Raw genomic sequence first — 22018 nt, 5'->3', positions numbered from 1 at the left:
CATACAATCATTTTTAATGCAGACAGAATTACCCACACTTTTTAAATGTGTTCAAGACTGAAGAGCCTTTCAATCACTTTTATCGAGAATTTCAACAATTTTGTCTGGACATTAGGATGTACTGCAGTTACTATCTATTCTAAAGGTAATGTGGGCTTGAAAATATTCGATTCTCGTGCAAGGAATATTTATTGTTAGTAGAAGCCATCCTTAAGGTTCATGTCTGCTGCTTGAAGTATCATCACTGAATAGCTTAGTGAATTATTTTCAGAGTATACATAACAATGATATATTTGAGTTGAAAGGGGTTAAAATAGTACCCTTTTTCAGAGTCATGAGGCACTAAGGCACTAACCATTTTCACTGCATTACCGCAGTAGGGTAGGACTAGAACGGAACATATGCGAACCATGCGAGTAGTCCACCCAATAAATCCCACCCATCCCACCCCAGGGGAGGACATCCATCACACAGCAATCTAGTGCGTCGGAAATTAACGTCTCCTACCCCTAACCCTGTAGAAGACGGGACCTCCATTTATTCTGAAAAATCCGCGAAGACTAGAATATCTAACCATTTCTTGATGTTATAGGAAGGTAGTATATTCTTCTCAATTATTTTAAGTCCTTGAGTGTTGGTCCGGCCGGGGCTTGAACCCTAGACCTCCCGCACAACAGTCCAGCGCTCTATCCATTGACCTAACCGGGAGGCTATGCCTGTGCAACCAGAAAGTTTCACAGGCATGCTGTGGCTGTCTGTTCACCTCACCCAGAATTCAGTGACATATCCGGGACTTTCATTGAGACACTGGCGCTAAATTTAAAAGCTAATTAGAAAATGATGGTCAAACAATAAAGGAAAAGAGCTAAAATTGTCGAGGAAGGCTTACGTTTTATTCGTTTACGGATAAACTACTTTTCAAATCCTACCTTTACCATATGGCTTTTAAAGAAGAAAGTTCAATTGAACAGTGTATCATTCTCACTTTGCTCTTGCGCTTTCAGAAGAGGTCGCAAATTTGCCTTGAAAATGGACTATTTTAGCATTTTGCATGTATGAGAAGTCGATCTCGGCGCACTTTCAGGCGTAATTCACTTTCACTCAATTGCTAGATTTCTCTTTTACCATACGGTTATTTTTATTTAACATTTTAGCAAGCGTCATGGAAATTTTCAAGGGATTTCAAACTTTAGAAGTGGTCGCAAAACGCACATTTCGAAAACGTTTGCTCAGCATGGTGAAAAAATAGTGACGGGCTCTGCACGACTCCTGCCATGGGTGAGCTAGTTTAGAATCTTTGCCTTCAGAGTTTAGCTCTGACCAAGATGTCTTTTAACGACTTTCCTTTGCGATATGCTATCATGCGTGGCACTTGAAATATTTCTTTGAGTTGTGGTTGGTTTTGAATAAGGTGCCATTTTCCCATCAATATATTCTTAAGATTGGGTAAAGCCGGATGATACTGTGTTATGAAAGGCAATATTTTCTTTTTAGTTCGGTTGTCTTTGTTTTGGAGGGATCTTTCTCTATTTTGGAAGTAGACTTCGCATAGGTGTTTCTCTAGGAATTCATTTGGGTATCCCTTGTTCTGTAGGCGTGATTTGAAGTTTTGCACGTTTTTCTTAAACGTAGATTTTGATGAGTTAGTTCTAAGGAGGCGTAAAGCTTCCCCCTTTAGAAATCCTTTCTTTACGCGTGGTGGATGACACGAGTGGAAATCCGTGTATTGGAAGGTTTCTGTTTGTTTAAAGTGCGTTTGCACATCGAGAGTTGAATCCCTCTGGAATCTAATGCCTTTAAACACTTTTGTGTCCAAGAATGTAATTTCTGATTTTGATATCTCAGCCGTAAATTTTATTGTATCGTGGTAGTTGTTTGCCTTTTCAACGAATGTTTTTATATTTTCTTCGTTTGTGTCCCATAGACAAAAGACATCGTCGATATATCTCTTCCAAACTAGCGGTTTGATTTCGCTCCTGCATCTTATCTCTTTTTCTATTTTTGTAGTTATTGGAATTCAAACACGTTATCTAATGTTATTCAGTATGGTAAAAGACTATCTGAAAATTCATCTTTAAACAAGTATCTACCATCAGATGATTTGCCAAAAAATGTTGATGTTTGTGGAACTGAAGTAAGGTTAGATCTTAAAAGTTATCACAGTGAAGGAATTGAATATTACTAAAACTGTAAATAGCACTGCTTCTCTTGTTGCGGCCATCGACAATATTCAATATTCAGAGATTTTTCTATTAAAAACAATATGAACTACTGAACAGTAATATTGCTTCAATCTGCTGATTTCTGACAACTCCTTCTGGGTGATCATTTGGCAACAAACTATGACTCGGTACCAATAATAGATGAAAAATTCCCTTTTCCTTCCAGTTAAAAGCAAATACATTACCTACTCAAGGTTTGTAAAAGCCTTGAAAGTCCTTGAAGGTGCTTGAATTTAAAAATAAAAAATTCAAGGCCTTGAAAGTACTTGAATTTGAGGAATAGGGCTTGATTTTTGCAATGCTTTTTCTTAAGCAATTTTCAAGTTGAAAATTATAGTACTTTCATGGAAAAACTGAGAAATAATATTAAATGATTTTAAAATTGCTTATGCAAACCTTTCCAAAAGTGGTCCTTCAATTTTCTAAAACTTGGCCTTCAAAGTCATTGAAAAGTCCTTGAATTTCAACCTTTGGAATCTGTAGTAACGTACTGCTATATAGTAATATATTATTTTCATTGTTATCTAGTACCATAACAACATTCATTACACTCCAGTAAACAAAAATAAACACAAGTAGACTTATTCATTACCAGCAAAGACGAAATTGCGTGAGCGATATTGAAAGCCCGAGTTCACGCAGCTATGCGTCTACTTTAGATTTGTCACGCCATGCTCACCCACGTTTACAGGGACTTTAAGCAACGAGAACGGGGACGGCGACAGGGACCGCAGGCTCTCAGGGAAAATCCAAATAACTATCTGCGCATGACTGGCGGGAAAAAGTTTGACGTTCTGCGTTCGGGCCCGACGTGAAACGAGTCAATTTGACGTAGGCCGAAAACGTGAGTATTCCTTTCTCTGCTATCGACGTGAGCATTCTTTTCTCTGCTATCTAAACGTTAAATATTCCCAGGAGACAATCAAAAATAACTTTCATCGCTTTTTTCTTTCCTAAAGTGAGATTATTCTTTAAATTGATGGTTTGTTTTTAAACAGAAACTTCGAGACTTACACCATTGACCAACACGAAAGTAGGAAATTGCAATGTAAATAAGCTTGGCTCGCACTGATATCAATCGAAAATTATCCGCTGACTCAAAAGTCAAACATTTGGAAGGACCATGGCAATATGCCCTGGTGTGCCAGTCTTTTATGGTTGTTAGTGCTGGTATATAATTACACCAGTGATCCTTCTCCCTTAAGAAAAATACAAACTGATTCATGGCATCTGTAGATGGCAAATTTATTGCAAAATCTGAAATGGCCAATTAGTTTTATTCTTGACCTGGTAATGACTCATAGATGAGGATTACTTAAAATAATTTTGTATCTGGATATTGGGCATGGCTTATGAAACGTACAGGGTCACAAGCCCCCCGACCTAGGCAGATGGGGTACATGGAAATGTTAAAGGCATAGGGAGGAGCAAACCTTTTATTAAGTTTGAAATATTCGATTTTTGTATTTGTGTTAGTTGTATATTTGTTCTTTTTTGTGACAACAAGAAGATTTTAGCCTTTTTTTGGAGAGGGGGGGATGGGAGGTCATTTTAAAATTCAAACCAAAAGTACTTGGAAAATATGTAGTTATTTTAGAGGTAATATGACTTCATTAGTACCTACATGCAGCACTCTGTAACTTTACTTTAAAGTACCCCAGGGGTCAAACATGAGAAAGGGTATTATACTTCCCCCTCCCATCCCATCAACCTACACAGCAAAATGTATTAAATATATTAAATATTAATATTCTTTAATGTGTAGCAAATCCTTATCCTCCCTCCCTAAAATTAAGCAAAGTATTCTTCCAGGTTGTTTTGCCATATAAGCATGTTAATGCATTTCTTAATAAGGCACAAACAATGTACATCTTTCCTATTGAAGAAAGTCCAATCTTGAGGTTCTTTTTGAAATCTACAAACTTGAAGTACTCAACTATGTCTCTAAAGAGCCACTCTACAGAGACTCTCACTGAGCTCATAGCCTTATTAAAATTTACCATCTGTGGGGTCAGTATCATGTTTCTAAAAGGGGTCTGGAGGTGCACCCTCAATGGGTAGGCGGGGTCTCCATAAACACAAAGTGGACGACCCGCTGGCCCAGGTGAAAAAGCATAGCGTTGCATATCTTGAAGAAGATTGGAGTCTGCTAGCATGGCAGCGTCGTGTCGTCTCCCCTCTATGAAAAAAAGGAGACAAATTTAAAACATTTAGATTAAAAATTTTCGGGTCTTTTTCTGAAGAGTAATTTTATATTCCATTTCCCTTACCGATTGGTCCATACATATTTCCAATAATTCCATTTGGTAATGCCACGGATTGGAATTTTACGCCGTGAACTCTTTTGTGACCATTGTAGACAATGCGCTGATTTTGGCCAAGCTTGCTTATTGGTCTAACTGTCCCATCAATAAAGCCAAAACAGTTATCCAAGGGGGATCCCTTAGCTGTTATGGCGTTACTGTATATTTTCAGTGAATGAGGGTTGAGGATGCTATCATTCCACTGCAAAATTCTGTGACTGTGTGCCTGGTAAATGTAGTCGATCATGTAGTTGTTTATCATGCACAACACTGGAACAGGCTTCCCAAAGCGAGCTATCATGTCTGAATATCGACAAGGATAGCTATGTCTCTTTAGAAAAATGCAAAGAACCTCCAATCCACCAGAGATACTTCTTTGATAGCATTCCACTACCTCAGGAATCCCCAATACTTCAGCTAGAAATGGTAAGTCGTTCTTGTAGAAACGAAACTCTGAACGGCACTCGTCGTCTTCTAAATCATCGAAGTCAAAACCAGGATAAGAATTATACGGAAGATCGACATTATCGGACCTGTTTAAATCGTACAGGAGTAGAAGTTCCTCATCGTTTATCAAACCATCACTGTGGCTAATCAAAAGTTGATTTCGAACTTCTTTCAAAGACACAAATGAGCGGCGTTTTGTAATGGCTTCTTAACTGTTTAGAAATTCCCGCCACGACGGCGTTTTCTCCCCAGTCTTATGCGGGTTTTGGAGTCCCCGTCGCCGTCCCCGCTCTCGTTGCTTAAAGTCCCTTATATTTCGTACATGACGTCCGCTGTAGCTTTGCTCTTGTATTTTGGAAAAACAAACCAAAAAAGAATACGAGAAAAAATCGCATGTGAATTAATATCCATGAAAATAAAAATAACCTAGTAGAAAAACAAAAGAAATAAAGTAGTCTGGAAAAGACAATGTAAACCTCGATCGCACGTGATAAGGTTATAATAAAAACTGGAGCTCATCGTTAATAGCGCGTTGTTTATGACTGCGGCGCGTATAAATCACAAATTTGTCACGCCGAGTGAACAAGAAATCGCAACGAGGAGTGCGTGCCTTCAAGAAGGAGTCTTGTGTTTAAACACAAAATGCTTGGTTATATACCAGGCCTTGAAATTGCGGTCACATGAGATGCAGACATCTTTTGACACAACAGCAATCCAATGTATACAAGGCTCGGCCGTTTTATTTTTGTCGTAGTATTGCCGCTGTTTGTCCTTATCGCAGGTGTTTTGCTTCAAGAATCTCAAGCACGTCCTGATAAGTCATCATGTCTTCGAAGATGCCATCGCTTAGCTGAAAGAACCGCCGGTTCAAAGGTTTGTTCTCCATTTGATTGTACTTACAATGGGTTTTGAAACTGACTGTACAGCAGATTATGCTCAAGTCTGTGAACATTCCTCTTGGGATTGTAGAAGCAGTCTTATAACGGAAACCAGGGAATTATAATGCATTTCTTCCCAACAAGCTGAAGCGGTTTCGTTCTAATTTCTTCTCTGTGATACCTGTTTTTGAGGGTGTACATAACAGGTGAACGTGATTTGATACCCAGGAATTTGACGTTGGGATCAGCATAGTGATAGCGCAAAGTGAATCTAATTGGCAATTATTATTCACTTTCGATCGCTCAGAATTGTGTGTCACTGTCAGCGAGACATTGCATTTAGATTTTTACTCAGCAAGAACTGTTAATTGATATTATCATCCTTTGAGTTACGAATTAGTAACGCAAACTAGAGTAAATCGCAAAATAATAAGCACCATTCATAAAGGTCTTGCAATGCTAAGCTGGTAAAAAACTTGAGCCCATTCAAAATATTCTCTAAATAGATATGTATAGACAGAGCGATCTAGACAAGCTGAATAATACCCCAGGGGTGGAAGTTTATTGCTATATGCGCTCGTTTCTCCGGTGCGATCACAAAACTGAAAATTAAACGTGATCATTTTAAAAATTATAATTTTATCTGTGCGGAATAAAACCTGCATTTTAATGACGTCACGTCGGAAATCAGAAAATTTGGAGGTGTACGTATTTGATGTGTTCGATACTGAGGAATACTTTTGTCGCTTTTGGAATGACTTTTCTCGACCAAATTCCTAATGCACCCTATCATTTCAATGTCGTGATCATCATAGACATAAAATCAGTTCAATAACGATACAAAGTTCGTGTTTGTTCAAGTTTGAAATAAGGAATCTTTATTTACGCAAATACGTGTTTTTACTATGTTGAATAATTTTTTGGGTGTTCTTATGTCAAGGCGGACTAACCTTGATGTTCATTGATCGATTCTTAACTCAAGAAATTTCTTTCAAACTTCATCACGGCGAAGTAGATGCTTATTATTTGGAACAAAAAATGTATATAATAAAATGTTGCGTTTCTTCCACACTAAGTACAGATCTTGGCAGAGGTTTGCTGAAGGAAATGAATTAGAAAGGCTTGTCGTTCAAGAGGTTATTTTGTGAATTCAAGCCAAACCTTTCATGTTGGGTGAAAATACACTTTGCAAAGCTAAAAAGCCAATTAATTTCCTTCCACGAAAATGATAACAAAGCATATCAGTTAGCAGCTACTTAAATAAATTATAGCAGTTATAATTAGGATTACGTTTCAACTTTCCTTTGCCAAATGAGAATTCACTTCCTAGTTGCTTAGCTATTATATATAAGATGAAAGGTTACTTCATACAAATCATATTACAGCATTTGGTACCATCGATATCTCAGGAAAGTTAGCAGAACTAACCCTTGCTAAAAAAAAGAGATAGAGAGAACGAAATGACTTACGAGATTTTTATCGCTGGAAATGCTAGTTACCATTTAGTACCGGTAAAAGTTGACAGAGACATATAGCACTAGTTATGTTTCATTGAAACGGAAAAAAAGAATCTTCACCGACTTTGATATCGAAGAAGATTGCTTCATGTTGTCAAAACGACATCCTCTTGATATTGTGTCAAAAATACGAATCCTCCCGGGCATATTTTACCACTCTAAATATTTAAGAATAGACAAATACATTTCGAAACAGCCATAGACAATACTTAGCAAACAACGTTTGAATAAGTAGTATTGGTTGAAGCTTGTGGATGACAATAGTTTTTAGATACGTGAGAGCGTTCACAGTCAGTTCTAGAACTAGGTACACGAGGCCTTGTAAACAAACTTCATGAGATTCTGTCACCTTATGCGTATGATAATTTTTTCTTTTTTTAATGAATGCCTAATATTCAGTTTTCCGGGAAAAGGGGTCAATAAAAAAGTTCCAGTCCGAAGATTTCGCAGAAATTCTGTGGCAATAACTCCTTGTTCTTGGTATCTCAAACAAATGAGAACAATAATGGTCACCAATGAGGCTTTCGAAACGTGGCTTTTTAAGTCCGAACGCTGTTTAAGTATTTGAAATTCCCTGATGATGATACTTTGTGGAAATGCAAATAACATTGATTTCCTGTTTGTCGGAGGAAGGAAGCAGTTAAGAGTTTGCATCAGGCCCACTCTCGGGCTTTTCCTTATTCAACTGGAAAATATAGCCAAGCAATGATATAATCTTAACTCTTTGTGACATGATGGCATCCGATGTTCCTCGCATGAATTGTTTCATCGGAGCAAACTGTCTAATTAATCCTATATTTGCTCCTAACTCATCTCAATTATTTAAACATAAATTTCCTAGAAAATAGTTCTCCGTCGGACTTTTAGATCAAACTTTGATTTTGAATGCAACTGCTCTCTACTCACTTAGCTGAAATACGTTGTTTTCATTCATTTTTGAACCTTTACAGCCTAACTTCAATATGCATATTCTCTATACTCCACTCTGCACTCTTTACAGCCTAACTTCAGTATGCATATTCTCTATACTGCACTCTGCACTCTTTACAGCCTAACTTCAGTATGCAGATTCTCTATACTGCGTTCTGCACTTTTTGCACTTCCCAAGGTGTTGACAAGAAGAACTTGTTCCTTTAGTTAGTGATCATTTCCTTTATTCTCCTGACCTTAATGTTTAATTCAGGGGTGATATTGTAAGGAGAAATTAGATGCTGATCACTCTGAAGTGTTAAGTTCACTCTATTAGGTTAAGTCAGTGATGTTCCATGCGTTAATTGTTTTATCGAAGCAAACGGGGAAGTTTGAACTGTCTGTTCAATTGTAAATTTGCTTGCAATTCATACCACGTTGTTAAATGATTAATTTCCTAGAAAAGAATTCTAGACGTCACATTAAACTCTGAGTTTGAAGAAAATTACGCACCTTCTTCACCCTTTGCGGAAATATGAAGTTTTTTTTCCTCTTAGCATTCCTTCCTTTGGCAAAATTTAGAAAATGGAGTGTATTTTATACTTGAGAAGTTTTTCTAGGCATACCGCGAATCTGTAACATTAAAATAAAACTACACATTTGGGGCCTAGTTACATTTATTGTGAACGAAGTTCGATTTCAGTCTCTGTCTCGTTAACTGGAAATTTACCAATCAATTTGAGCTCATGACCAACTGGCCCTTTACTTTTCTGACCTGCAGGTACTCCTTTTGTGTCATGAACTTTGCAAGGCAACGCAAGGTAATACTGCTATTGAAATATGATCATCATTGTGCTCTTGATTACTTCTTGTGTTTTATCGGTTTAAATGTGATATACAAGAGCCTCTCTTGAACACACCAAAGCGAGTGGGCTTTCTCTTACTAATGCCATTATCATTGTTTTTAATATTAACATGATAATTATTTATGCAGAAGATTATCTCTTCCCTCTGAATTTTTTGCTGTTTATACTCTGCTTTCATCAAATTTCATACCTGCCTCCTGTCTTGTTAACGCTGAATAAACTTCATAACGTGAATCGTAATTTGGAAAGTGTTCACTGATTTAGTTCATGCATGTACCTCGTAATGATTTCAGCGGAAGACCAACGAGGCCTACTTGCGCACGACATCATCAAACACCGCATTCGAAAGGCATTGAAAGCCATTCCTGGTAAGTTAAAAAGGATAACAGGGGTGTGAGGAAAGAGCTCAAGATCTCATGTTTCAGTTTGTATCATGAATTGAAGGCTAAAATTGTAAATAAAATAAACATCTGGCCTTTAAATCCTTGCAGCTGCAGCAATGCAGATAAATTGTTTGCCAACTTTGTAAAGATATTTTTGGGCGACTGGAGGTGGTCGAAAATCGAGAAGAGTGAACTGCCTGGTAGAGAGAATAATCAAAATAAGCACCTATTATTAGTGGCGGCTCGCAAACTTTCATTCAAACAGGTCGAGTATCAACAGATCTGTGAGTGAATGAACTTCGAACATTGAAAGAACTTCGTTCGGCTTGAAATGTCCGTTGTATCATCGTTCATATGAAGGTCTATGAGTTTGAAGAGTTCTCCGGTGGTTAGCTGCTACTCGAACCACGATCTCTCTTGATAAAAGGAGATATTATATTTCCCAATGTCAAATTTTTAACATTGGAAGAGGGAGGGCCAATAGTTTGGAAGTTACTGCCAGTTGCTGTTGCGGTAGTTCCTTGGCTCTATAATATATTGCTAACTAGAGACCATGCTTTTTAGAATGCTTAGTCTCGTCACCAAATCAGACTGTGGACTGGACTCCAAGCGAGAACGAGGTGAACGTTACTTTTGGACTGTACAAAAACTCCAGCCATTGGTACGCGAACATATCATGGACGCCTCTGAATGGTGAGTGCAGCAATCAAACTTCATGGTATACAGTTTTGAGAAAAAGTTTCCTTTGAGAAATTTTCTGTACCGAAAAGATTTACTCAGTTTTTATCCCTTTACAGCTTATCCGCATGCTCAGTTTGCATATGCTCCATATTGTTCTCCAGACATTTCCCTGGGATAACCATCTTTTCGCTTTGCGATTATTTTTGTAGAAACTTACGGAAACTGGACTGGGATTGTGGTTAAATTTGCGGTAGAAAATGTCCGCCCTCTCGGGAAGCGCTTATATCCATCAATTTGTACTCAACATCCGAAGGTAAGTTGCAGGATGACAAGGAAAAAAATGCTTCCAACCTTTCTTAAAGCTTGTGCGGGAATTGAACCCATGACCTCTGCGATACCGGTGCTGTGCTCTACCAGCTAGGCTAACAAGTCGTAGTGCACATATATGACTTTCACATATTCAAATTCATTGATTCATCACTTCACGGGTTTGATATGAACCAACTTAATGACCAGTTCCCAGTTGGCTTGTTAGCTGATCATTTGGTGGAGCAATGCACCGGTAACTGGTATACCATAGGTCATGGGTTTAAATCCCGTACAGGCCTGAATTTTTTTTCAGGCCTTATTTTCACTTCTACATAAGTAGGGTTCATGACTTCGAGGGTCGCATTCATACATTTCTTTAAACCGCAGTACACATATATGATTTCCATGTATTCAAATTCAAAATTCAAGTGAGTTGATACTTGTGTTTTTGGTACACCCATTATATAATCCAGTACTGATTAAAATTATAATCTGCATGAATTTTCTTTTGGCTGGTTATATTTATGTTAACATACTTGTGTAGTACGTAAATAAGCTGATGACCTAGCGTCACATGTGGGTTGAGTTTGTTGTTGGTTCTCGTCCTTGCTCCGAGGGATTTTCTCTGGGTGCTCCGGTTTTCCTCCCTCCGCAAAAACCAACATTCCATATTCCAACTCGATCTGGCGACAGTGGAAAAGTAGAGCCACCCAGTGGAACTTCCACTGCTACATTATTTATTATTTATTTACTTCTTGTGGTCAATAGCTATCCATTTGCACCCTTTTTGTTATTGTCATCATAATTTCTCTCTCTTTTTCTTTCTCAATTTCAGAATCAAACCTTTCTACAAGTTAATCTCTCTTCCTATGAATATCATTTTCCCGATGCTATTTTACTGAAGGTGAGTGAGATCTCATACGATTCATACTGTAATTGCTGCCGATCTGTTTGTTTTAAAAATAGTTTTGAACCAAAAACTTTAGTGAGAGACACTTTTCACCACATTGTGATTTTATATTTCATTTTAAGATTCTTGCTTTTCCTTATTCTCCAAAAGAAGAACTCACAGACGCACTGCAATTTAAACCACGTAAGTTGTACTGATAACGATATCATAAAATTAATTTTATGATAGCAAAGAAAGTCCACACAGACACTCCTGTGTAATAGCTCTTCCCCTTTTTAACTCCCATTGACCAATAACAAACTCATCACCCTGCATTGCACTGTACAGTTAAAATTTTATGACGCCGATTGGCTCAGGCGATTTGATCAGTATTCCACATATCTATAGACATATTTATTCACGGTTTTGTAAGTTTCAAAGAAGCTCGGTCGACTCATATACGTGTTCTTCCAGTTAACCTTTTGAACCTTGCCTTAAAATAACTAGCGACTTATTTCTCCTTACAATATCACCCCTGAATCAAACATTAAGGTCAGGAGAATATAGGAAATGATCACCAACTAAAGAAGCTTTTAATTGTTAAAGAAATTCTCCTTGTCAGCTCCTCAGGAAATCTATATGCATAGTGATGTTAAATTTAAAAGTGTAATAGGAACCTTTTTCCTTCCATTTTAACTGCTGAGTTTCAGAGGAAGGATTTGACTACTTGCATATTTTTTTTCATTGTTTTTTTCTGTTCTATTTCAAGTAATTGAGATAGAAAAGAACGCTTCCTGTGTTCCGGCCATTTCAACATATCAATATGAAACTTTCTACTTTGGATGAAAACATTATAGTAAAAACACGTGGATGGGAAGCGGATAACACGGATACAGGATGTCTCCACAGAGGCACTGATTATGAAAGAGATCGCTGCCAAACATTTTTGATAACCACTGTTTCAACTGCATTTCTTTAAATGCAAGGATAAAGAGAAAATGTCCTTTGTTACATAGATAGGGATTCATTTGTTAAATTCTGTCATTCTGGTAATATAAACAAAGAAAAGCCTGTCAAATGAGTTCTTTAACAACTTTCTTTTCATCATTTCCGCTATCAGTTTAAAGATCAATCACGACTCCAGACATTTTCATTTACTCCTAAAACAAAAAAACTTCATATATATTATTTTCGTGATTCGGTCGAAGCTACGGTTTATGGTGTACGAGATGTATTTGTGATCATATATATCGTCTGATGCACCAACATTACGACTTACTTAAACACGACGACTGTCCATTGCCAGAAATTTGGGACAATATGGCGGAGGCGATTCTCGTGTTACGAACAAGATGACGCCGAAACAGTTTGAGAAAATGTATGGGAAAAGGTCATTTTTCAAAATAGCTGTCTAACAATGGGATGTTCTTTCGCTGCGTAGTTGGAAATGCAGCCTGCATTGGTTAAAGCGTCCATCGCTACGTAAAAGAAATACTCAAATGCAAGCCTACCCCTTCCCAAGGTTTACGAGTAGACTCATAATTCTGACTCCATTTTCCCATACAAACTCTTAAAATCTGCTACGACTAGGATCTTTTGTCGCGGGAATAGCCTTGTGAAGATTCGCAATTGCGTAGTTCGATATGCATCCTGCACAAGTTTGCTTAACTAAATCGCTCGTAAACGGTCGAATATGTTAGCCCACAAATTTTCCTTGAGCCGGGAGACTCTTCGTATTTTCACAGAGGTCAAAAGCCCAACACGCCATTTTAAAATACCCCAATTTTAGGAAGGAAGAACACGAAAGATACAAGTCCCTGTAACTGCACAATTTCACCGCCATTTTCCTTGCTTTGACGTCTCCTTTGGCTTTCTGGGATAGTAAGGTACCAGGCTTTTCTCTGGCGGGGTTTTACGAAAATAAAAAGTTACGTGTTCACTTGACTTCAACTGCCGCCATACGGAATTGTCTGTAATACGATATACCGCTGACATTTCATAACGGGCTCGAAATGTCCCAGATTTCTGGTGGTGCAAAGAACTCTTATCTATGTCACTTCTTCAACGATTGGAGTGAAAACCCCAGGGTAATTTTGCTTTTTCTCTAAACAGCCGTTCCAACGTCGCCCACACTTGCAGAAGGTACGACAGCGGGTAAGATGAAAAAGGCTTTCATTTTAGAGTTTATTAAAATCCAAATGACTCAATGAGATTGTTATAAAAATCTTTCATCATGCGACCATCAAAAGTATCGAAAGGAGTAAAGGTAATTGTTGAGTTCGTATACAATGCAGTTCTTGATGATTGACCAGACAACTGCTGTTACTAACTGCTGGGGACTGAACGAGAAATTCAAATGAAGATTTTGTGGTCATCGTGCAACCATTGCAAGTGTTTGTTTCGTGACAGAAGATCGCAGTGGTTTTACTTCTAAGAGTGACAAACGAGACTGTAACCTAAGTTTATTTCTTATCATGTTTGCATAATCCCTTGTCTTATGTCCATTTCTAGGTAGTCTACCCACAGCGTCTACAAAGCCTCCGAAATTCAGTGAGTCACAGTTCCTTTCTTTAATAAACAATTGCCCTAAAAATGCAAGTTAAGAGACTTGGTCAAGCGTTTAAAGTAGAGCATTGATACGAACTTGTCAAAGTTTTCATTTAACAGTTATTTGCCGAAGGCGAGGTGAATATCGTCGAATAATCCCCGAGACGAAGTCGAGGGGATTATTCGACAATATTTACCGAACCGGAGGCGAATAATTGTTTTAGTATAATTTCAGAGCTGAATAACAGAGAAATTTCTAAAATCATAACATTTTAGTAACATTTATTAACATTTTATCTTAACATTTTATATAAACCGCGTGGAACGGTTTATATAGCGTCATATAAGGAACCCCTCGACCAATCAGATTGCTGGAAACTCTTTGCTCAGCTCTGAAATTATACTAAAAGTGAATAGTGAGAGCGGGAAACAGGAATGGCGTTTGTATGGGAACCAGTGCTAATTAAATCTGATATTTATATACTGCATAAGAAGAACACATGTCAATGGCTCAATGTGTGTCTCATGAACTAACTCAAAGAAGGTTAAACAGTTAAAACCTTTTTTTCAGCAAAGAAGCTCAAATTACAAAGGTGATAGAGCACTTTTCATTAACTACCAAAACCGGCATGTTTATACGATGTGCTTTTTTACAGGTTGCACACGGGACAAATATGGGGACTACGAGTGGCATCCCAGAACTATCAACGGAAGTTTTGTCCAACGAGATGATGGAGAATGGTTTGTCAACATTTCGTGGACACCTTTTAAAAGTATGCCAGTTTTAATTATGAGATATTTTACTCTAAAAGCTAGGTAAAACTGCCATAATCCGTGGCAGGTTGGGTGTATCTCGGTAGCATATACCTCAAAACATGCATGGAATAAGGAGATGACTGGTGTGTGGTCATGAGCTACTATTGTTCTCGTTGTTTTGCATGATGCAGGCTGCAGAAACTATATGATTTTTGTCCAAGCTAAGCCAATAATGGTAGATTATGCAATCATGACCCTGAAGGTGTTTCGAGATTCTCAAGAACAACCTTAACTTTTGAAAATTGTCTACTTTTGAGCTTAAAATTCAACTAAGGACGCATTTTGAATTTTGCCTAGCAACAAGGCCACTTACATTTGAAGTGATAAAGTCTAATTGGACAGTAAGAAGAGGACAGGAGGGGGTGGTAGGGATAAGTCGCAAATAAGCAGCTGTTTTTGAACCGCGCGATACCACTTTTTTCGGGCAGCAAGGTCACTGAGCTGTTTTCCAAAATGCTGCTTGCGTAAGAAGTCTTTTCGTACCCTTCTAGGGTCTTAAAGAGGGAGAATCGAAATGCGTTAGACTATTAATAAAGTGGTTGGAAGGTGGTAAAAGACGAAAGAAGAAACATTAAATGGAAAGGAAACAAGGATGGAAAAGGACATACATGTCCATATCAAATTGCAGATGGGAAACTTAAAAAAAAGGGGGGAAGGCCCGAGTTAATTGAGAGATGCTAAAACCACGACATAATTATAATTCCACGCAAGTACTCGAGCGATGGTTCGAGATATTTTCCATGTATCTATGTGAGTCATAGGGTGCAGCTTACTTGGGTATTTATTTCGCAGGTTCCTCTGTCAACTGGACTAGCTACTACATTGAAATGCTCATCAACCCGAATGCGACCCAGCTCATCCACCCTTTACAGTGTTTTAAATTACCAAAGGTATTCGAAGACATTCCCTAACGTTTAATTTCCGATTAGGTTTTGTTTGAATTTACGTGTGAGTAACATTTGAGCTTGTAGTTTGGTCGTTCAGCTGAGAGTAGCCCTGAGGAGGATTGTTGTTGGAAGCAGTCACTCGGCCCTAACAATGACTTCCGCTGTAGAAACGACCGCTATAGTCAGCATTATCGAGAACAATAATTTTCAGGACTGCTCTCCCCCGGTCGGGATTAGAATGCAAGGGAAGAGTGCCTCTTTCGAAAGTCTAACATGATATAAAATGAAAAGGAAAGTAAGGACGTACAACAGGGTACAGTCCGTGTAACTTAGTCTTTTTGTACCTGAAAATCGACTTCAATGATAAAAAGGGAAAAAAATCAACGGTAAAATAATGGAAATTATTTGTGAATTTTCTTTGAGGCATGTTAAATCTTAGGCGCGTTGAATTTTAGGTACAGGAAACGAGCTTACTTAGCTGAACTTGTGAGTTTCTTGCAAACACAACAAATTTGGTCCATATTTTAAAGCAGTACCTAAATATTGGAATTCGGAACACATTTCTTTCAGAACCAGACATATTTCATTGTGGATTATGCTTTTCATGGTTGGAAATATCCTGAACGAATTGAAGTCGCGGTGAGTGATAATGGCGACTTTATCCACATTATCTTGTAAATAACAATTTTGCTTGATCCATGGCTATAAATTTTTAAAACTTATTGCGCTCTCTTTTTTACCTACGGCATCCTTATATCACTAAGACGAAAATCAACATTTAGCCACGTGATTTAAGAATTCGTCACTTTCATATTTGGCTGGCATGAAAGCTATTAACGAAACGCAGCCCCTACCCTCTCTCCCCTTAAGGTTCGAAAGGGAAAACGTAAAAGCCAAGAAATAGCATGCCAGAGAAGTTTTGGAGGGTTCTCTACAGTATTTGGTCAACTCGGAAAGCTGAAACTTTTGATTTTAAAATTTTCCACTGTGCTTAGGTCACTGCCTATCCATTCCCAGAAACTGTTAACGGGTATTATATGGTTCATATTACTCAGAAACAAGGTAAGATGCATCCTTTTTAAAAGCTTTGATAATGTTTTGAAGCAATAATAGATATTGATAATAATGATGTCGATAATACTAATGCTAATAACAATACTGATGAGTATATATATATTTATTAAAAACTGGATCATAGCATAATGCAATTCAAGACTTTTTATTGGCTTCGCCATTATGGTATATGAGCCAATATACCATAATGTAATATCTGTACATTGTAACATCCGGTTTCTTCTTACAAAATAAAGTCGAGAAGGTTGGTCTAATATATTGGGGGCATTTTTTTTTTTTAATAAAACAATTATTCCACTCGCACTTGTTGGATATGGGATGATTATAGCCAACTCGGCGCTACGCGTCTCGTTGCCTATCTATCATCTCATATCCAACGCGCGCTCGTGGAATAATTGTTAAATATGCAATGAAAATGACAATAGCAATGACAGTTACAGTGACAATGATAATGACAATGTTGATGATCTTGATGTTCACGACAATGATATTTAAGAAATGGAGAGAATGATGAAATGAAAAGTAAAGCAAAATGGCAGTCATTACTGAAACAACTTTGTTCTAAAGAAGTAAGGGATATTAATCACGGAAATGGGGTAGAAGTATATTGAGTATTTCAGCTCTCTTTCACCTTTACATCAAAGTGAATGAGGACAGGCGGACAGTCAGTGTGGATATCCTCATCTACTCCTTCCAATTTTCTGTTTAACAGAAAATTAGAAGGGGACGAGGTTATAGAAGGGCTCGTTCTTCAGTAGTCTGGTGTTGCAACATACACCGAATGCAAATATATATGGCGTCTCATTTGAGTTGCTATTGTTCTGGACTCACTAGCCTCTCACGCATGTAATAATCCTTTTTTGTTTCCACGCGAAGACGAGGCTAGTGAGTCCAGAACAATGACAATTCAAACTGGACGTCATATTTGCATTCGGTGTATAGTATGCTGGATTAATTTTCGGAAGGATTGAAAGTAATCCGCGATTCCATTTAGGGTTTTAGCACCCCTTCACCCTGTAGTTGGCCTGAAAACTCGCACGAACGTCTGAACCAATCGGATGCAAAGATTATCACCACTTGGTCACTCACGTTTTCCGCACCTCAAGCAGTTTCCTTTCTTTTTCTTCAAGTTTTCATTGGCTCTTCGTGTTTTACAATTCTCAAACTCAAAGGTATCTCAGAAATTGTCAAATGAAAACGTACTTTGTAGCTCAGGAGAGAGAGAGAAAGGCAGGCCCCTTACTGTCTTACACGGGCATGTCCAGTTGTCATAAATCATCACCTTTTGTAAAAATGAAACAAAGAGGTTTATTTGCATCTTGGGAACTTCGCTCCCCTCTCCCTTGCAGAATCACAATTTAATGAAGTAAAGAGGTTAAGTCAAGAATCTAAAAAAGTAGCTGCTTTATCAGGAGTAGCTTGACAAATATAGACTGGTTATGTCAAAGTTGAAACTGCTATTGACTTACATGAGGTCAAACTGGTTTTTATTCTTGTAGAACCTCCTATTCCAACGGCAGCATCATCACCGAGTAAGTATAATATAGACTGGTTATGTCAAAGTTGAAACTGCTATTGACTTACATGAGGTCAAACTGGTTTTTATTCTTGTAGAACCTCCTATTCTAACGGCAGCATCATCACCGAGTAAGTATAGCACAGTAACTTTACTATGTTTTGACTTTTAGAATGGAGAATTGTCTTCTATCTTGCAACTCCCGATGATAATTCATGCGTAATTCATTCCTTAAATGCAATGCGTTCTCCTAATGAAATATATCGTCCACGAAAGAAATATTAGGGAACAGATCATAAGATTCTCGTCAACTGGTGTTTCCTTGAAAATTATCGAAATAATCTCACGCAAGTGGATGTCCTCTCAGCAAACATTAACATTGATACCCGATTCTTCAACAGCTTCAAGAACACGAAAGGTTGAGATCACAGTATTTTCTTCCGTTGGAAGCGCGTTTGTTCTTGGGCTGTTAGCTTTTGCGTTGTATCGATTTTTTCGCAAGCCTTCATCTCCAGCTACCAGGAACGCTATAAGAAGAGGTGAGATTGAAATTTTAGGCGCGTTACGCGCTAATCATTCACTCTCTAATAAAAAGCTGAAAAGTTTTAGGCGTTTTTCTTTTTGTTTTAATCTTTGGTAAAAGCCAAAATTCTACCCTGGGATCTCTCTTAATTTCTTTTTAGTTTAACATATAATTCAAAAGCTTGCCAAGGTGGACTTTTTTCCAGTTTCTTCCCTACATTTAGTATAGACCACTTTCATAAATGGCTGCCGGATTAATATTCTCTTGTTTAAATTGAAATTAGCCTTACTGGCCTCGTTCTCCAGTACAAAATTCAAAAGAATACATTATCTCAAGCGAGGCCAGAAGGGCTAATTTTAATTTAAACAAAAGAATATTTATACGGCATCCATTTATGAAAATGGTCTATATGCTTGAACATCTGCCTAGATTACGAAAAGTAAAGATTTGGATTTGTTCTCACCCACATGCAGATAATTTATTTTGTTCTAAGTCTTTATAACTTTGCCTTTGTACGAAAACCTGAAAAAAATGGTACGTGATTTTTGGGGCCAGCTAGAAAGGGAAAGCAAGGACGAGATATATTATCTACAGTCAAGTGTGAATTAAGCGGTCACCCATGGGAAATAACGGATGACCGCTAAATACAGGTTTCACAGAATAGCGGTACTGTATAAAAACGATGTCATTTATGTCATAATTGATTCTTACAATGATTTCGGGAGATGAACATGGAATAAATTTTGCTTGAAGATTAACTCTCAGTTAATTTGAGTGGTTGCACTTTGAGTAACTGTTCAGAACAGGCGGAAGACAAGATAGAAGGCCTTTGGGACTTAGTAAAAGGTGACCGCGAACGCAAAATTGAGGTGACCGCTAAATAGAGGTGAAAATTAAAGTGATTATGGAGAACAAATTTCGGGACTTTGACAACTGACCGCTTAATACCGGGTGACCGTTTAAAACGGCGCCGTTTAAAACAGGTTCGTCTGTAGTTGCTTCAAGAGAGGATAAAGTGTATTCTCTCTCGGTTGCTTTTATTCTTTTTTTTTAGATCGCTCTCACACTGAAACAATCACAATCATAGGCAATCAAAGAAAGATTATTAACAATATTAATTTTGTATTCACAGCCTTTCAAAACCACGCATTCATAATCTACAGTACGACAGAATCCGAATGGGTCAACAACGTCCTTCTTGCGACGCTACAGAGCTACGGGTTTAATTGCTGCATACACTGGAAAGATTTTCAGCCCGGCACAGTGTTCCATCAGAGCATTGTTGATAGTGTGTATAATAGTTACAAGATCATTGCTGTCGTATCAGAGAGTTTCTTTCGAAAGGAAAATTGCAAATTTGAGGTGAACCACGCCATAAATCGATTGATGAACGAAGGCGATGACTGCTTGATTATAATCAAATACGACGACGTGGATCTCGATGTCCACTTGCCATCTCTCTTGAATAGGAGTTACATCGACCTACCGAACCCAACTGACAGATCTACATGGGAGTCTAGGCTTGTAAGTGTTCTTAGGGAGGCAGTAATCGAGGAGGAAGCGAGTGGTCACAATGAAGGGAACGCTAAAAATAATAACGAATCTAACGGAAATTCTTCAAATGATGACGATTCTCTGGAGCTCACGTGTTCTTGTCAGTCATGTGGGTTGATGACAACTAATGAAACGCATAGCGCCTGCAGGAGCTGAGGGACTAGTCGTTTTGTATTACACAGGGAAGTGGGGAGGGGAGGGGAGGGGAGGGGAGGGGAGGGGAGGATTTTGGTTGTGTCGCTTTTTTTTTTTATCAGATCCTTCAGAAGGCCTTGTAATATATTTATGATCCATCTCACCCCCCACCTCATTAGTAGTTAATTGGCAGTCAGTTTTCTGTAGTTGCACGTTTGTGCTCTGTGGGCGACGACTGACTTCCCTTTCATTCCCTCGACAACCATGTGATCCCCCCCGAATCATCTACTCCCTTCTCACCCTCTGGGGATAAACAATGACCGGTCCTAAGGAAAGAGTTCCGAAACTTGCGCTTTGCATCTTATCTGGTCTGTCACCGCAGTATCCATACACTAACAAGTATCTTAGTACTCTACGTACACCTGCCAAGGACACAACTTTTCAGGAGTAACACTTGGCTTATACAAGTTCACTACCTGTGGCTGGTTTACTTCAGCTACCCTAGCTTCCACAACAAATATGGGAAATGCAGAACGAAGAGGCTTTTTTTTTTTTTTCTCTTCGCGGAATTTTGTGCACGAACGATCCTTAGCTCATTTAGGAGCAACATATCGTTTGACATGAACGGATTACAGTTGCGTGACTCACTTGCTACTTTTTCCGTTTTTTAGTACATCCATTTCAAGTTGAAATTACTGATAATCCTTGCAGTCTGAATCGTATCGTTTTCCTCAGCCAATTAGAAAGCTTTACTAAAACAGAACTACCAGTGAGATTTTAAGGGTTATTCAAAGTAGCCAATCAAATTTCAAAAAGCTGGAAGCCATCTCTAACAACTTTTTACAAACCAGCTCAATACTAGATCAACGAAATATCTGTATAGACTGAAAATATCATGTATTTGTGCGACTGAATTTTGTGATCTTTAAATGGATGTAATAAAGCGGCAATAAACATTGTGTGTGAGATTTTGATCTAAAGTCATACTTGTGATTTCAAATCAAACTCGCGCGGCGCGTTCGTTCGATTTTAGAAACACGCGTATGATTTCAGACCAAATTGCACTACACTTAGTTCACTTACCTTTGAAAGACCTTGAAAGATTAATTGCCAGGAGTTATGAAAATCGCAACGAGTGAGAACAAAATATATGGTCTTTCTTTGATTTTAACTAAGTCTCAAATCTCAAATTTGAATTTAAACAGAATTCTATATTCTCCTGAGTTTAAAATCAATTTAAAACACATTGAATATTTGCGTTGTGTATGGGAGGACATTTGATACCCTCTTGACTTTCTATACGTTTTTTTCAATCTTCTAAGATGATTTCAAACTCGATTTAGTGCGTTCGATCACAGTACTGGACACTGATTCGCCGATCCAACATTTGCCTTACGGGCCCTGTTAAGGGAAAGACTATTTAAAAGCATAGTTAGTAGAGGGGACTGGTTAGGAAACGCGGCAAACTTCTGTCGGATAGGTTATTGTTCGATTTTATCGAGGTCACGTGACAATGACCCTGCACACATAAATCCACAATGGCACCGCGGGCTTGTTTCGAC

The 22018-nt window shown here is 38.1% G+C and overlaps 3 protein-coding genes across 5 annotated transcripts; 1 reads left to right on the top strand and 2 right to left on the bottom strand.

The window, feature by feature from the left end:
• Positions 1-324: 324 nt before the first annotated feature.
• On the bottom strand, positions 325-2017 carry LOC148721839 (uncharacterized; the record flags this gene model as incomplete). Its single annotated transcript, XM_088735949.1, has 1 exon — positions 325-2017. A coding segment is annotated over one exon (714 nt), but the record flags the coding sequence as incomplete, so codon positions are not given.
• Positions 2018-3442: 1425 nt separating this feature from the next.
• Positions 3443-5667, bottom strand: LOC148721838 (uncharacterized). Its single transcript, XM_088736966.1, has 3 exons — positions 5631-5667; positions 4493-5179; positions 3443-4401 (listed from the first exon to the last, which is right to left on the bottom strand). Exons 1-3 carry the CDS (start codon positions 5665-5667, stop codon positions 3995-3997), a joined length of 1131 nt encoding a protein of 376 aa, XP_088593092.1. The 3' UTR covers positions 3443-3994.
• LOC111343882 (uncharacterized) lies at positions 5172-21415 on the top strand. 3 transcript variants are annotated; one of them, XM_088735932.1, is made up of 17 exons: positions 5172-5845; positions 9058-9097; positions 9436-9510; positions 10090-10218; positions 10416-10519; positions 11351-11419; positions 11548-11608; positions 13517-13546; positions 13916-13954; positions 14608-14724; positions 15560-15657; positions 16225-16293; positions 16650-16716; positions 18228-18260; positions 18343-18375; positions 18646-18783; positions 19900-21415. In XM_088735932.1, the coding sequence occupies exons 1-17, from the start codon at positions 5690-5692 to the stop codon at positions 20475-20477; spliced, it is 1836 nt and encodes a 611-aa protein (XP_088592058.1). In that variant the 5' UTR covers positions 5172-5689; the 3' UTR covers positions 20478-21415. The 3 variants fall into 3 exon arrangements, with proteins under 3 accessions (XP_088592058.1, XP_088592059.1, XP_088592057.1); XM_088735931.1 differs by having other exon boundaries at positions 5486-5845; positions 13517-13558; XM_088735933.1 differs by lacking the exon at positions 18343-18375 and having other exon boundaries at positions 13517-13558.
• The last annotated feature ends 603 nt before the right edge of the window (positions 21416-22018 follow it).

Source organism: Stylophora pistillata, chromosome 10, assembly GCF_964205215.1.
Source record: "Stylophora pistillata chromosome 10, jaStyPist1.2, whole genome shotgun sequence".
NCBI classification, from domain to species: Eukaryota; Metazoa; Cnidaria; class Anthozoa; order Scleractinia; family Pocilloporidae; genus Stylophora; species Stylophora pistillata.
The sequence above is the reverse complement of the archived record's forward strand: the minus strand, read 5'-3'. Positions and strand labels throughout refer to the sequence as shown.